Raw genomic sequence first — 18,008 nt, forward strand, 5'->3', positions numbered from 1 at the left:
AACACTTTAAAGGTAGGTCAATAAAAGAACAGAAGAGAAACAGTCACCCAAACATTTTTTAGCAGAGATTTTAAAAACTCCACCAAAAATAGGTCTGTGAGCTAAAACAGGTTTTAGTCTGAACACTGGGCTGCACAGTTATGCCATATTTAGCCAATGTAATGGGCTTGCTCTGAAGGTAAGAATTACCTTTTTTTTCCCTTTTAGGTGGGAGGTGCCTCTAGAGCAGAAGATTGTGCATATTCTGGTAGAAAATTTTAAAAGGAAATAGAGTTGCCGATAGTGTCAGTCCTGTCATCCTCCATTCCTTCTCTCTCAGATACTATTTTGAGCAAATATGGAGAGCTGGTGGAACTCACCCCATTCAACGATGAGCAACAAACAGAGAAGGGCCAATATAGAATTTAAGTCAATGTATTTTGTACAAATACAAAGGAACAAAACAAGTTACGGACATGTAAAAATACTCTTGGAGATGAGGAATTATTCAGGAAAGAAAATTTCTGTACAAATCTTTTCCAAATAAAGAAATTAAAGAAACCATGAACCAAATTAAGTTGTTTGATTTTAGAGTATAAAAATGATGTGGAATCTAATGAACAAAATAAACTGATGAACAAAATAAAACCAGTGACATGGATGCATGGAACAGACTGACAGCTGTAAGAGGGGAGAGGGAGAGGAGGACTGGATGAAAGAAAGTGAAGGGAGTAGCCAAGGAACATATATGCATAACCCATGGACACAGGCACAGTGTGGTGATGGCCAGAGGGATGGGGGGTGGGAGCTGGGTGGAGGTGGGCAAAGCGGGTGGAAATGGAGATATCTGTAATAGTGTCAACAATAAAAATAAAGTTTTTAAAAAAACTGATGAGAACGTCAGATGGGAAGAGGGCTTGACACATCCTTTCATCCACTCTCTTGAGAGACTGTAGGGGACAGCTCTCCCTAGAAATGTGGTCTGGGATTCCAGTTCATCCCTGAGCTGTAAATCTTTGAATCTCAGATAGTCAGCCTCTTCAGGTCCTCCTCTTCAAGCAAGGGATGAGACTACTGTCTCTTTCATTGTCCAAGACTGATTATTTCTCATTCTCTGTATTATTTCCAGACCCTTCCCACTGATATCTCCATCTGAGGCTGAGGTGCTGGCAGTCACCCATCTGGGAAGCAGAGAAGTGGGTGTATTGGGGCCCCAGGTTACTCACCCTGCTGTTGTCCCAGGCTGCTCTGCCACTCCACATGCTGCAGGAGCCCAGGATATCTTTTGGCAGAGGAATTGAGTTTTATCCCAGCACACAGAGATGCCTTAGCATCTCTAGGGAAGGCAAGGCTTGGGCCACAGAGGAGTCACTCCGCTTAGGTTCCTGGGGAATAAAAAAGTTGGGGCTCCTTTGGGATCAGGTGAAGTGTTTAGAGTAACTAAAAACTAAGGGGGAAAGAGAGACCAAATCAGAGACTCTGTGATATCCCACCAAGTTTAACTTTCTTTATCAGAGATTATCAGCTTCAATGGCCCATCTGCATTTAAAATCATGCCAGGACAACATTCTTAGTGAGCCTCCAAGATGAGTCCTACAGGAGCTCCCTGTCTTTGCAGAGGGTAGGGATATAGATTGATGTGTTGGGAGCCTAGAATTGTTGGCCTAACTCAACCTGAGGAGGTCATGGAAGGTTCCCTAGAGGAGATAGAGAGGGAGCAGGCTTCTGAAAGGCCCACAGACCCTATTCTACAAATTCAGCTCTTATTCTGGGACAGGCACCAGGACTCTGGGCTTGTAGTTCCAGTCTGGGGCTGGCAAAGATTGTGCCCACACTTCTAGCCTAGGACTGACCTGATGAATCCAACAGGTACAAAAGGAGGGAACCTGGACAGTGAGAAGAAAATGAACTATAGAGGCAGTGAGACATGAGTTCTAACTCTTGCTCTGTTTCTCACCACGTACAAGGTCTGTCTCTGTTCTTTCTCACTGTCTATGGAGAACTCCATCCCCAAATAGCTTTGGACTCAGATGTTTCATAAATCAATTTGGACTAAGGTCATTGACGCGGAGCTGCTTTCTATGGACCCATTTGACTTCTCTCCTCTTTGATTTTGGTTGCACTCTCCCAGCTGAACAGGGTCCAGGCTGTCTACCTTTTTCTTCCTGAGGTGATAAGTAAACTTAGGGAATAATCACACGACTGAAATCTTCTGTCAAAATGAATTCATGGTGATTCACCTGAGCTGAGACGTTAGCATCACTTCACCATTCTTTCCTTTCAGTTTTTAAATTGTCATCATTCTTCTCAAACTCTCTATCCAACCTGTCATCTCTACCCTCAGTGGGTAATTTGATATTGCTCCTAACTTCGTACAGAAAATGGAGGCTATCAAGTGTGCCTGACCTACCTGCCGTTGTACCCACTTCCACTCCTACACCCACACCCTGCCAGGGAGACCACTCTAAGGCACTTCATGTCAATTCCCTCTCCATCCTTTCAACCACTTCTTTGTTGGCTGCTCACCACTTACAGAAAAAAAAAATTCTAATGCTATCTCATGGAACCTACGATGTTTTAAGATTTAGTTTATATATAAAAGCTTTTTATTTTGATCCTGTGTACCTGTTACCCAAGTCCCCAAATGGTAACATCTTGCAAAAGAATATACAATATCAAAAATAAAAATCCTGACATTGCTGCAGAGAAGATACAGAACACGTCCATCACCACAAGGCTCTCTCAGGTTGTCCTGTTATGGCCTCTCCCAACCCCCTCCCTCCACACCCCCTGTATAATGTCTGGCAATCTCTAATGTGTTCTATATCTCTATAATTTTGTCAATTCAAGAATGTTATATAAATAAAATCATACAGAATGTAATCTTTTGGGTCTTGTTTTTGTTTTTCATTCAGCATATTTCTCTGGAGATTTACCAAGCTTATTTCATGTATTAATAGTTCATTCCTTTATAATTCTGAATAATATTACAGGTCATGGCTATACCACAGTTTGTTTTAACCATTTACCTAATGAGGAACATCTGTTTGTTATAGGTTTTTGGCTATTACGAATAAAGCTACTATAAACATGTATGTAAAAGTTTTGGTGAACATAACTCTTTGTTTTTCTAGAATAAATACCCAGGAGTAGAAATGGTCAGTAATATGTTAGTTGCATGTTTAGTATTTTTAGAAACTGCCCAAATGTTTTCCAGAGTGGCTGGCTGTACCATTTTATATTTCAACCAGCAATGTGTGTGTGATGCAGTTCCTCCACATCCTTCCCAGCATTTGATGATTTTACCTTTTAAAAAATATTTAGCCATTCTGATAGATGTATAATGATATCCCTCTGTGCTTCTAATTTTTATTTCCTGTTGGCTAATAATTTTGAACATCCTTTCATGTATTTAATTGTCATGAATATATTTTTTCATGAAATGTCTCTTCACGTCTTTTGTCTATTTCTCATTAGATTTCTATTTTTCCTAGCTGAATTTTTAGAGTTCTTTATATATTCTAGATACCAGACCTTTGTTGGATATATAATTTACATTTATATTCTCCCACTCTGTAGGTTGTCTTTTCATCTTTTTAATTGAATCTTTGACACAGCAGCAGTTTTTAATTTTAATGAAGCCCAATTTATGGTTTTTTTCTTGAATAAATCATGCTTTTGGTATTAAGATTAAGAAAGTTTTGTCTTAGATCCTGAAGATCGTCTCTCGTGTTTTACTAAAAATTTTAGATTTATACTCACATTAAAAATTTTTATTTAGGTCAGTGATCAACTTTGAGTTAATTTATATATGTATTGAGGTCTAATTAATAAGTACAGTTGTAATATACTTAAAGTGTACAATGTGATGATTTGATATACGTATACATTGTGAAAGGATTTCCACCATTGAGTTAATAACACATCCGTCACCGCACATATTTTTTTTTTCTGAGAACATTTAAGTTCTACTCTCAGCAAATTTTAATTGTATAATATTATATTATTAACTATCATCACCTTATTATACATTAGACCGTCAGGACTTATTCATCTCTTAACCGAAAGTTTATATCTTTTATCAGTCTTTCCCTATTTCCCTACCTTCCCAGCCTCTGGAAATCACCATTCTAATCTCTGTTTCTGTGAATTTTCTTTTTTTCTTCTTGATTCCATGTGTAAATGATACCATGAAGTATTTATCTTTCTCTGTCAGGTATATTTCACCTAGCACAATGCCTTCCAAGTTCATTCATCTTGTCTCAATGGCAGGATTTCCTTTTTTAAAACAGGTTGAATATATATGGGTAACACATATATCACATTTTCTTTATCCATCCGTTCATTGACAGGCACTTAAGGGGTTCCCATATCTGGGCTATTGTGAATAATGCTGCACTGAATATGGGAGTATAGACATCTCTTTGAGACAGTGATTTCATTTCCTTTGACATATACCCAGACAAAACTGGGATTGCTTGATCATAAAGTATTGTTAATTTTTTTAAAAAAATATGTTTTTATTGATTTTCAAAGAGAGTGGAAGGGGGAGAGAGAGAGAGAAACATCAATGTGAGAGAGACACATTGACTGGTTGCCTACTGCACGCCCCCTGACCAGGGCCAAGAATCGAGCCTGCTACCGAGTTACATGCCCTTGGCCGCAATCAAATCTGGGACCCTTCAGTCTGCAGGCCGATGCTCTAACCATGGAGCAAATCCAGCTAGGGCAGGTACTTTTAATTTTTTGAGGACCCTCCATACTGTTTTCCAAAGTGTCTGATTACATTCTTACCAACAGTGCACAGGGTTCCCTTTTCTCCACATCTTCATCAACACTTGCTATCGCTTGTCTTTTGGATGGTATCTGACACATACACTAATGTTTATTTTTGTATTCACATTTTATAGGATTTGGAACATTAAAATAATTTTTGAATGTTAACATTGAATGACATCAAGGAAGTGACTATTGGGCATGACTTTTGGCACCAGCTGGAGAATTGGTGGTGATGATTGTTGGAAAGAATCTCAAATATGTGATGATGGTAATCTCTGGTCATAAACAGATGCTGAGAGTAAATCTTGCCTTCTTATCAAGAAAGAGGATGGGGAAATCTCTCTCACTAGAAATAAACATTTATATTCTGTCCTTATTTCTTGTCAACCCAGTTTGGGATAAAGGATGTGCTGCTCAAAGATGGGGCCTAAATAAAATTACTGGGGGATGGACTGTTCTACTATGAGGCAGCCTCAGACTCTGGCTCTCAAGGGGAATTGGCTACCTAAACTGGTGCCCTTCACTGACCAGGCCAACATAAACACGACTGGGAACAGGGCAATGTTTTTATGGTTTTCAGTCCCTGGAGACACTTTTTCACTGGGAAAGATACGCTCACTGTAGTGAGCAATTGCCTGAGACCCAGAGGTCTCTCACAGCAGCATAGCAGCTGCCTGGTACCACCTCTGTGAGTTAACTCAGCTTCCCAAGTACTCAGAGGGCATCCTCCTGGAAGTTCTTCCTATCAATGGAAACCAGAAGGCAAACACTTTCCCAGGACCCTGGTTAGTGTGCACAAGGAATAAGCAATGGCCATACCCCACTTTAGTTTGTCATCTTCTAGCATGAAATCACATTTTCTGGGAACAGCTTTGAAAACTATGGCCTTTCTGTTGGTCTTCCTCCTTTCAATCCCATTTAAATCCCACCTCTCCCATCCACCACACTCCCTCCCTTTTTCCCACCCCCCAACCTTAGTCCTGGTCCTGGTGTAAGGGGGAGGGAGGTGGTGCGGAGAGCCCAGCTCTTAAACTCCAAACTCCCAGGCTAATGTTACTCGAGTGATTTAAAAAAAATCTGTGTGGCTTGCTTGTCATATGCAGAACACACATTTCTATTCCTTTTCCTTCAATATTACTATCAGGCAGAGATTATTACTTGCGTCCTCCATAGAAGTAATAATAATGAATACTTATTGACTACATACTATGTACTAGATACTATTCCAAGTATTTTACATGAATGATTGTATACAATTCTCACAGAAACACTGAGGGGTAGGTACTGTTACCATCCCTAATAGACAGATGAAGCTAAAAAACAGCACAGAGGGTGAAATGATGTCACAAGTCACAGAACTGTTTGCTTTCTGTTGAACTGGGCTTCCTTTCAGAGAGCCCATGAATATCTTCTGGGGTGGACAATCCCTAATCTTTGAGAGAAGGTTTGGTTTTTGGAAAGAGCCCTAAGTGGCAGATTCAGGGGGTAGGAGATCAGGTTGGTACCATGTTTGGGCAAGCAGCAGATGTGACCTCAGGGAAGGGGTCCCTGGAGGGTTTCAGCCTTGTAGGCCCTTTGGAATTGTTCATGGCTTTCTTTCTTCTTCCTTCCTTTCTTTCTCTCTCTCTCTCTCTCTCTCTCTCTTTCTTTCTTTTTTTCTTTCTTTCTTTCTCTCTTTCTTTCTTTCTTTCTTTCTTTCTTTCTTTCTTTCTTTCTTTCTTTCTTTCTTTCTTTCTTTCTTTCTCTTTCTTTCTTTCTTTCTTTCTTTCTTTCTTTCTTTCTTTCTTTCTTTCTTTCTTTCTTTCTTTCTTTCTTTCTTTCTTTCTTTCTTTCTTTCTTTCTCTCTCTCTCTCTCTCTCTCTCTCTCTCTCTCTCTCTCTCTCTCTCTTTCTTTCTTTCTTTCTTTCTTTCTTTCTTTCTTTCTTTCTTTCTTTCATTTATTTATTTATTTTTATTGTTCAAAATATTACAGGTGTCCCCCTTTTCCCCCATTGACCTGTTCCATCCTGCACCTACTCCCCTCCCTAGGCCTTCACCATACTATTGTCTGTGTCCCTGGGCTGTGCATATATGCATATAAATTCTTTGGTTAATCTCTTCCTACCCCCACCTTCCCTCTGAGATTTGTCAGTCTGATCCATGCTTCTGTGTCACTGAATCTATTTTTTTCATCAGCTTATTGAGTTCTTTAGATTCCACATATAAGTGAGATCATGTGATGTATGTCTTTCTCTGCCTGGCTTATTTGGCTTAGCATAATTTTCTCCAGGTCCACCCATTCTGTCCCAAAGGTACAAGATCCTTCTTCTTGACCAGCTGCGTAGTATTTCAGTGTAAATGTCCCACAGCTTTTTAATGCTCAGAGATTACCCCAACTAGACAAGGTCACCCACTTAGTGGCAGAAGAGAAACAAGAGCTCACAGCTACCAAATCCCATCCCAGGGCTCTGTCTCTCCCTAATGTAGGGGATTAAATATCATCCTCTCTAGGCTACTTAATAATATATAAAGACCTTAATAATATATTTTCTTTAATCAAATGTATGCAAATACAATCATTTCAACATATTCTTGATATAAAATTGATAAGGAAATAGTTTATATTCTTTCTTTAGTGAGTATTGTGGTAAAACATATACAGCATAAAATTTATCACTTAAATTTTTTTTAAGTGTACGATTCAGTGGGGTTTAGTCTATTCATATTGTGCAACCATCATCACTATCCATTTCTAGAACTTTTCACTCTTCCAAACTGAAATTCTGTACCCATTAAACATAACTCCTCATCTTCCCCTCCCCTCAGCCCCTGACGACCTTCTGCTTTCTGTCTCTTTGGATTTGCCGATTTTGGCTACTGAGGGAAGACATAGGCCCAATGATTGCAGTCAGAAAGAAAACTAGAGAACCTCTCATATTTTCAAATCTGAGTTTATAGGATTCTATAAATATAAAAGCAATAGGCATGCCACTTAGCAACATTTAAAGTAAAATTTTATTATCTCTTATAGCTAAGTTAAGACTCAGACGTTTGAAATGTTTGACAGATACAGGGTACGCTAAATAAGGGAGACAAGATTGAGAAGGCAAAAGAGATAGACAAAAATATTATTCTTCCTTAACCTGGGAAGAAGCAGGACATAGAATATGGAAGGTGGTTGTAAAACATGAAGAGTAATCTGGATTTGTTGCCCACAGCAAGGGGCAGGGCTACTTCTCAAAACACATAGTCATTCATCTCATTAAGCACACAGCTAGAGGGAAAACAGGATTTGCACAGGCTGAGGAAATAAATGGCAGATGTTAATCAGGAAGCAATACAATGTGGAAATTAAATAGTTATAGTTGATCACCAAATGTAATTTCAACTCTTGGCACAGCACCCACAAACTGTGTGACTTAGTAGAGTTATCTTGGTAACGTAAGGCTCATTTCTCTCACTCGTAATAGGGGACAAAAATGATACCTACCTCATAAAGTTGTTGTGAGGATCAGACAAAACCTGCAAAGTGCTTATTATAGAGCCTGGAACATTGTAAGCACTCAAGATATGTTCACTGGCATTATTATTCAGGGCTTAGATACATTCTCAGGTAATGCATAGTAAATCAACAGTGAGGTCTGTGATAAGCCCTGATTTATGTAAACTGCATTTCATTTCCTCATTTTAAAAGTTATACAAGTCAGCTAAACAAGACCTCTATAATAAAGAAATTTAGAAAGTAGGAACAGAAATAAGTCACTAAGAATTTGAGAACATTTCCTTCAAGGCATAGGTTGTTTTTCAAGTTAGTTTCAGTCATGTGTCTTTATTGTTTTTCTTAAGATTACTAGCATGCTTCATTTTATAGCAGAGTCTTTAAAGGCCATATAATATTTCTTTAATATGGATTATTCTACATAATAATCCATAAAATAAATGGACAATACTTGAGTTTGCTCTTCCTTACTTTTACATATTATGCTATGCTATGGGATTTCTAATATATGATTACTGTAAATAGTGGGGTAACTAATATATTTTTTGAAAAAACCTATTTTATGCACTTAGAGATATTTTGTTAGGACACATTTTCAAAAGTGAGATTTCAGCATTAAAGCATATAACTTTTAAAAAGTTCTTACTGCATGCTGCCAATTATATCATCAGCTGTGATGTTCAAGAATATGTGTTTTAATGCAATCTCTTTTTTATTGTAAAATTTTGTTAATAAAAACTACTAATTTGATAGCCAAAAAGGCTGTCTTGGATTACTAGTCACATAGAGTAATTTGTCCCTTGTTTCAAAGCCAACTGTATTTTTGTCACTCTCCTTTATTTTTTTAATACTTATTGGAGCATTGATGGGTTTTCTAATTTAAAATTTTTATATAATAAAGATATCAATAACATTTTGACCTATGGAAGGGAGTCATGATATGTTCCCAAATTTCACTCTAAGCTGAGGCAGATTTTGGAGATTAAACTGAGAAAAGCATTGATGTGCTTATAGGCAATTGGAATTAAGCTAGCATTAGTAAATCATTATATCAAGCCATTAAGGATAAAGGAAAGTGGAGTGGTAAGAATCACCTGCCTCACACAGTCTGAAGGTCCTTTCCACAGCTGATCTTGAACATAGCCAGAACCCGAGTTCTGATCTGTTTAGTTTTGGCACCATAGATGATGGGGTTGATCACAGGAGGCAGAAGTAAATAGACATCACCCATGAGAACATGCACAATGGGATGAAGGCTGTTTCCAAAACGATGCACTACTGAGAGGCCAATGAGAGGCACATAGAAGGCCAAGACCACACTGATGTGTGACACACAGTTTCCAAAGGCCTTGGCCCGCTCTGTCTTGGAAGGCAGTTGTAGAACTGTGCGTATAATCAGAAAATAGGACAAGGAGATGAATAGGACGTCCACGCCCATAATCAGCAGGATGGCGGTTAGACCATAGATCACATTGGGCAATGTGTCTGTGTGGGCCAACTTCATCACATCCTGGTGTACACAGTAGGAGTGCGAGAGCACGTTGGAGTGGCAGAAGGCCAGCCGCTTGATAAGCAGAGGCAGTGGGATGAAGAAGAGGGATCCACGGACCACGGCCACCATGCCAATCTGGACTGTTACTGTGTTGTTGAGCACTGCAGCATGGCGCAGTGGGTGGCAGATGGCTATATAACGATCAAAGGCCATGGCCAGCAGGATGGTGGACTCAATGGCTGAGAGAGCGTGAATAAAGAACATCTGGGCAATGCAGGCATCAAAGGTAATCTCCCGGGAATCAAACCAGAAGAGGGCGAGGATCTTGGGCATGGTGGATGTGGACAAGGCCAGGTCAATGGCTGCCAGCATGCAGAGAAAGAGGTACATGGGAGCATGTAAGCTGCGCTCCGTCCTTACGATAAAGACCACGATGCAGTTTCCGAACACTGCCACGGCATACATTGAAAGCAGAGGGAAGCCGATCCAGAAATGGACTTTTTCTAGTCCTGGGAAACCAATAAGCACAAAGGTGGCATGTGTGAAGTTGCAGGAACTCATAGCTGGCATGGAGAACTGAGGCACTGGAGGGCGTCGGGTCACACTGGCAGCCTGGTGAGAGATGGAGCACAATCAGAGGGGCCAGCCCTGGAAACCAGGGGACTGGATGCACCCCGGCTCTCCTTCCCCTGTTCTCTCCTCCCTCTTCCAAGCCAGTTAGGCTCTTTTATAAGCCATGAAGCCCTCTCCCAAAGGGAAAAGTGACAGCTCAAATTCATTTACTGAGCACTATTCTCAAGGCCCATTTACATTTTTAAAAGGGAACCTGGGAAGAACAATGCTTATCCCAAAATATATCCTTCTGAAGTTCCCTCAGACTCCTTCTCCCAGCCCATGCCTTCATTGTCTGGATACTGGGTGGTCCTTTTCTCAGACAGGTGTTAAGAAATACCCTTTTGGGAACCCCTTCCACATAGGGCTATGTCCTCTCTCCTCTCCTTCTCTCCCCCCCTCTCCTGTCTCCCTCCTTTCCTTCAATCATTCATTCTTTCCATAAACATTGACTTATATGACCTACTATGTACAAGATTATTTGCTAGATGCTGCTGATAACAGAGGTGAAAGGCATCTTTTGCCCTTCAGATGGCCTGATTAGGATGAAAAACAGGCAGGTAACCAAATTATTGGAGGTTTGGGTGTATTAGCATAAGGCGTGCATTTAATGCATGGGAAGGGGAGAAGCATGATCAGAGGAACCTTCCGGAATAAGATGATCCTTCAGTTTAAGCTTGAAACATGAGTAGAAATCAAACAGAGAAGGGACTAAACGGTATAGGGAGGTTTTGTTTTTGTGTGTGCAAGTTTTCAGGATTCCAGGTCCCCAGGCCTAAGATCGGGGGTGGGGACTGGTGGGAGAAACACAACAGCATTTTTAAAAAATTGAAAGGAAAAACAATATGAAACAAAAAAGGCCCAGAGTCAGTCTATTAAGAGAAAAAGGAAACTCATCTGGGGTCATCAAATGAAAGGCAGTAGCTCCCTCCAGTGACATCTCTGGAGACAAAGGTGCTAGCAGGGCACTTGGCCTCCAGCAGGTCCTAGCTGTCTGGCATGGTCCCTGTGAAGGCTCTTCTCTCTGATCCTGGCTGATGGGTTCCTACACACCTGAAAGCTGCCTCCAAGGCCACCCTCATTGTCCCAAGGAGAACTTGGGCTGAGTCCAGATACTCCTAGAGCTTTGTCTTTCCTGGGACATTTGCTAACAAGCCATTCATATTAAGGCAGACATTTCCTTTTTGGAAACCCAGTGTTGTTCTGACCCACCACCTCCCCAACCCTAAACACACGTGCTTTGACTTCATGAAATGTTTTCATTGGTAGTCTCCCTAGTGAAAAATTAGAGCTAATTGTCTCTAAAGAGCCAAGGGCCTGGCTGCAAGAAGAAGAGCCTCTGAATCTTGGGAATAAACTCTGTAGGAATCTTCATCAGTTGTTCACCTGTCCATCTCCCAGGATTTTTCCTCACTCCTAACCTGGTGCCTTACTGCAAATTTGGCCTTAGTGGAGAGAGTTTGGAAACCTGCACCCTTAAAATAAGTATGATAAGATGAGAGCTAAAATATTTGACTTGGATTATCCCCACTGTAGATAAGCTAGCAGTAACAAATCCAGGGATTAAAGGTTATAAAATCCACACCTCTGACCACTATTTGCTCTTCTCCATCCTCAGAACTTGTACAAAGACATAACAGCTACCCTTGTTGAGAAATACAGATCCCAACCTTGGACCCTAGCTGCTGTCAGAGAATAAACAGCCCTTTTCAGAGGCAGATAATTGCATCCTTCAGTGAGATAAAAGATAGTTTATATCTTTTATCCATCCAACCATCTATGTATATCTATCATAGGTAGCTAGGGTGAAGGAGATTCAGAAATCCAAACAAATCAAGCTGAAAAGTATGTGGTAATGCTAAGGTAACTTCCCTGGGAGGCCAGATCACTGGGCCTCTGTGTCTAAGAGAAATGGAGCCCAGGTGAAGAAAGGGGTAGGGCTGGAAGGTAGTAAGGGGAACACAGGAATGTATTCTCCCCTTTTCAAGGCCTTCTTCTCCTTCTCTTGCATGTAGCACTTACAGATATAGGGGTCCCTGTTGGCCACAGTCAGATACTGTGTTGACCCATCTCTCTGCAGGACATCTTTTCTGCTTTGCTGGTAGCTCTCTAAGAATTTGGACCATCATTTTATTTTCCCAGTTACCTATCCCAGAAGACCTCATGTCTCCCTCCCATGTTGCCTAGCCTTCTGCCTAAGGTGAACTCTGGCTAGACCCAATTTCCGATTCTCTTTGGATCCAAATGTGGCTGTTGCATTCATACTCACTTGCCTTACTGGACGTTCAGCTAATGCTCTGGGACATTCTTTCTTGGCCCATGAAGGTGTAGGTGGTACACAAGGGCTTCCCCTGTCCTGCCATGAGGCAGTATGCAGGGTCTTCAAGGTCCCTTAGGATGCAGAATTTGGCTGCCTAATCCCAGGCAAGGGTGCACTCACTTGAAAACGGTGCAGAGGGATCAGCTGGAGCTGGCTCGCCCTTTTAGGCACAGGCTTATTTATAATGCTGGCCAGGAGGCCCATGGGAACAGGCTGTGGGAACATGGACCGAGGCTCCAGGGGCGTGGCAGACAGGGGACAGCATCCCCATGTCCTTCTGTGTGTCACTCTCACAGGCTTCCCACTGTTTTTGCCTGGGGGGAAGGGAAATCAGAAAGGGCCCCCCTGCCTCTGTCATCACTCCCACACTTACAGATACAGGGCTCTCGCCAGTCTGTCTCCACTCTTCCGGGGAACTCAAACTCCCACAGTCAGCAACAGCCAGTGCTTTTCCTCATTAGCCACTTTGCCAAACACAGAGGCCAACGTGTACTTCTTAGTTAGGTCCTTGGGCTCTAGAAGTTCATATTCTCTTTAAAAACAAAGTTGGGCACAAAAAATGTAGTCCTGTCATTCAAAATAAGGGCATACACTTCTTCAGCTTTTCTTTTCCCATCTTTTTTTCAGTTCATGAAACAGACCTTGATGTGTGGAACTCACTCTTTATTGCACCTGTGTTACAGATAAAGATTAGATGAGATAAAAGCTCTTTGGGTTAGGTCACATAGTTAATTAGTGTTAATATCAGTTGGAGAACCAGTTTTTCTGACTCTTTATTCATTCACATTTAACAAATATTTATCAAAGGCTTACAATGTAAAAAGAAAAATAGACAGCCTCCCTGCCCGAAAACCTCCCAAAACTCTATGCTCCTGGAGTATACGTTCTAGTGAGAGGGACAGACAATAAATGGAGTTAATATGAAAAACAAAATAGGACGTTACATAGTTTAAGAAGGAAAATAAAGGGAAGAAAGGAACAGATAAATATCAAGGGGGCAGTTGAAATTTTAAATGAAGTTGCCAGGGGGAAGGTATCACATAATGGAGACATTTGAGGAGAAGCCTGAAGGGAGTGAGAAATGTGTCTATGGAGATATTTGAGAAAGGTCATTCCAGGAAGAAGATACAGAAACTATAAATAAAGTTTCTGAGAAGGGAGTGTATCTGATGGTTTAGAACTAGGAGGCCGGTGTGCCTGAGCAGACAGACAAGGGGAAGATAGTAGGGAGATGAAATCACAGAGGTAATGGGGAGTGGAACCATGTAGGTCCTTATAGGACTTTTAGGACATAAGGGTTTTCACTTAGACTCTGAGTTCTAGTAGCCTGAACAGTGGTTATGTGTCTACTTTATTTTTCTCCTGAAACTACTGGCTTTTGGGAAAGTCCCCAATTCATTGTGAGCTTGTCCACCTTAGTCAGAACATGACATTTGCTCTACAAACCACCCATTCCTGAAGTATCTATATTATCCACACCCTAGAGATGGAAGCTTATAATTTTCCAAAATTGTTAGGCAGTGGGGCTGTTCACACGTTAGTGTGCGTGGGTGAGGTTGGGGAGAAACATCTGTAGAAATAGTGTGAACATCTTGGTTGTCTGGGTCCTGAGACTGAAGTTTCTTCTTCTCCATCCTATTCGTAGGACTCTGAGTACCCCCATTCTTCTTCTCTAGCCTATGTCACTCTTTTTCTTTCCTCCCCTCTCTCTCCATGCCCCATCTTATGTCGTGTGTTGAAACAAACACTCAGTATATAATTCCACATCCTATGAATGTTTTCACTGATTTTCAGCAGTGAATAAAGTATAGTCCCTAGTCTTGAGAAGTGGGCACAGAGTCTGTTGTGGGAGCTGGTTACAGTAGATTCTGAGGAGGGATGTTGTGTACGAGAAGAAAACACAAGTGCTCCAGGAGCACCCGGAAAGGACTCCAGACAGCGTTGGGAAGTCAGGGAAAAGTCCCCGAAGGAAAGTCACTTTTAAGTCAGGAGAAGGGAGAGAGTGAGGGTGCCACAGGAGGTAAGAGCTTGTTGAAGGCTTGAAGTGAAACAGAGCAATCGGGGTTAAGGAAATGCAAGTTGTCTGTTGTGCCTGGAGCATCACATAGAGGGGAAGTAATAGGCTTGGTAGGAAAATAGAGCCAGGTCATCAGAGATTTTTACTATGTGGTAGTTCCTGTTTTAGGGTCTGAAAGACAGCATAAGTGAAACAAAGGCCTTATACTCAAAGATCTTACCTTGTAATGGGAAACAATAAAATAAATAAATATGTAATATGTTGGCAGATGAAAGTGCTAGAAACTAAAAAGGTGGGTAGGGAAGAGAGTGAATGCAGGCAGGAATTGAGGAAGAAGTGTTGTTATTTTTTATAATGTCAAAGGCCCTGTAATAAAGTGACAGTTAAGCAGAAACCTCATGGAGTGAGACAGTAAATCATGTGGGTACCTGGGGGAACATTATTTCAGGTAGAGAGAACAGAAAGTGTGAAGTCTAATGTTGAAGCATTCTTGGTGAGTTTAAGGAAATATCGGAGGCTAACATGGGTATAGGAGAGTGGATAAAATTGGGAAAGAACATCAGAAATACATTTGTGAGATTTAAACATTTTGTTTTGGGCTTTTCTTCCATAATTTGGTAGGAAATTTCTAGAGGACAGAGTTGTATAATTATGTACATATATAATTTATATAGGTGTACATGTATATGTAGTACACACATATATTACACATATATGTAAATAGATATATGTATATATACCAATCATGTACATATAGAATTATACATATACTTTACAGTATGGGCAGCAATATAACATTAAGAGTGTGAGGGACCCTGGAGTCAGTTTGCATGGATGTGAAATATGGCTTTGTCACGTACCAGCTGGTTAGGCGTGCTATTTAACATTTTGTGCTTCAGTTTTCTCATTGATATTAGAAGTAACTTACTTTGTAATGTTGTTTGGATATAAAATGTGTTAATATATGTTAAACACCTAGAACCACAATTGGTCAAAAGAAATAACAAATGCTACTTAAAATTATTATTACAGTTAGGAAGTACTACCTAATTCTCATAAAGGAGTGATTTTTTTCCCTAATGTGTTGTTCTAACTGCTGTGAAGTGGATAAAGTAAAAAGAGAAAAACCTTTGGCAGGATTAACCGTAGTTTAGAATGAACAGTGATGGGGAGAAGAAATTCTAGACTTAGGGCTTTAGGCTGTTTATCCTTCTCATTCCTATATCTCTGTCTCCACGTTTGTAGAATAAAGGAGTCAAACTAGTTGCTATTCTACGTATAACTCAATCTTAACTTTAAATGTTTGCTCGCTTAGCTTCATGGAGCACTAGTTCTGTTTTTCAATAATAAGACCTGATGTAGGCTGTCTCTAGAATTGTATGAGTCTATATGTCTTTGGAATGGAGAATTTTGATCACAGCTCTACGTATCTGCTTGGTTTTCACACTGTAGATGATGGGGTTCATCACAGGGGGGATCAGCAGGTAGGTGTTAGCAATCAGAGTATGTACATAGGGTGGGGCCTGTTTCCCAAATCTGTGAACAAAGGACAGACTGATCAATGGGATGTAGAATACAGCAACAGCCCCAATATGGGAGATACATGTGCCGAAGGCTTTCTTCCTCTCTTCTGGGGATGCAATGCTGAGGACAGTCTTAATGATCAAAACATAAGAAAGAAGGATGAGAGTTGAGTCCACCCCAACAGTAGAGATCATGGCGGTCAAGCCCACCACACTGTTGATCTTGGTGTCTGTGCAGGAGAGCTTCATCACATCAGGGTGGAAGCAGTAGGAGTGGTGGAGCACGTGGCTGCGGCAGTAGGACAGTCTTTTGAGAAGGGCTACCATGGGTGTCAGTATTAGTGTCCCTCTGATGACAATTGACACTCCAACCTGTGCTATTCTGAAGTCAGTTAAAATGGTGGCATACCTGAGAGGATGAGAGATGGCCACAAAGCGATCAAAGGCCATGGCCAACAGCACAGAGGATTCCATGACAGTGAAGAGTTTAATAAAGAACATCTGTGACAAGCAGGCATTAAAGCTGATCTTCCTGGCATTGAACCAGAATAGACCCAACATGGTGACTAGGGTGGATATGGACAAGCCGAGGTCCGTGGTGGACAGCATGGACAGGAAATAATACATGGGTTCGTGGAGGCTGGGCTGAGTGGCAATGGCAAAGAGAATCAGGCTGTTTCCTGAGAGGGCGGTTATGTAGAGAAAGCAGAAGGGAATGGAGATCCAGATGTGGAAGGCTTCCAGACCAGGAACACCAGTTAGCAGGAAAGTGATGGAGGAAGATGTGGTGTTCTGGAGGTTGGACATGCTGTATTATAGAATTCCAAGGTGAAACTCTGGAACAATGAGAACACTACCTTTAAAAAATTAATCTAGTTTCAAATAATTTTATTGAACCCCAAACTAACCCAAGATGAACCTCTCTCTATATACTACATAAATATGAATGACTCGTTTAAATGAGAAAATAATTGTAAGTTTTCAACCACTATAGTATGTAGCATTTAATTTTTTTTTTTCTTTTGTATTTTTCTCAGCCCACAGCTTTTCTTCCCTGGGGCCCTTTGCTTGTAGCTATGTTTATACTATGTGACCTTTTCTTTCACTCCTCTAGTCAGAGATGTCTGGACTAAATAAAGACATTTTACCCAAGACTGACAGATCATATTTTGTTCTTTCTGGAATGTTTGAATTGTGAAAAAGAGGTAGCAGGTTGTTTTTCCTGTATAGTTGACATCAGAGAAAAATGGATTGGGGCTAAAGAGCAGCAATATTACATCAGCCATAAGTATAGAAAGCAGAGAATCTTAGGACAATTTTGGAAGCCAGAAAATACTGAGAAAGAGACACTTATAATACAAGTAACACATATTAAATGATAGCGAATGGCTTAGGGCACCAGCGCAGTCATGTGCAGGTGTCTACAGAATCTAACCTTTACAGTGTCACATTTGAGAGCGATGGAGAGTTAAAACACAGACCTACCACCATAGCGACAGAGGCCTCTGCCTCCACTTGACGTAATGTGTTGCCATGTTCAGATACATTTCTCTCTTCACTCTGCCTGAAGACTAGTTGTTCCCCAGAACAGATTTTCTCCATTTTGTTAAGACATACTTTTCAAGACATACCTAATACAACATTACTGTTTTGCTTTGGAGGGAAAGATATAACGTTATGGCAAACATATCTTTTTTCATGGAGTAGGAAATTCACACTGGGCATATGGAAGAGGGGGTCTGGGGAGAACAGAGCTCAGGGTTGTGGCTGAAGAGGGCTTGATCTGTGAGAAGTAGTCAATATTATGT

The 18,008-nt window shown here is 40.8% G+C and overlaps 2 protein-coding genes across 2 annotated transcripts; both read right to left on the minus strand.

Annotated features, from left to right (window-relative positions):
* Positions 1-9,335: 9,335 nt before the first annotated feature.
* On the minus strand, positions 9,336-10,289 carry LOC107538685 (olfactory receptor 51E2). The gene has a single exon (XM_016215008.2). The coding sequence runs from the start codon at positions 10,287-10,289 to the stop codon at positions 9,336-9,338; it is 954 nt and encodes a 317-aa protein (XP_016070494.2).
* Positions 10,290-16,062: 5,773 nt separating this feature from the next.
* Positions 16,063-17,007, minus strand: LOC107538682 (olfactory receptor OR51C1-like). The gene has a single exon (XM_016215005.2). The coding sequence runs from the start codon at positions 17,005-17,007 to the stop codon at positions 16,063-16,065; it is 945 nt and encodes a 314-aa protein (XP_016070491.1).
* Positions 17,008-18,008: the final 1,001 nt, after the last annotated feature.

The sequence above is a fragment of the Miniopterus natalensis genome, chromosome 11, assembly GCF_054644295.1.
Source record: "Miniopterus natalensis isolate mMinNat1 chromosome 11, mMinNat1.hap1, whole genome shotgun sequence".
Classification (NCBI taxonomy): Eukaryota; Metazoa; Chordata; class Mammalia; order Chiroptera; family Miniopteridae; genus Miniopterus; species Miniopterus natalensis.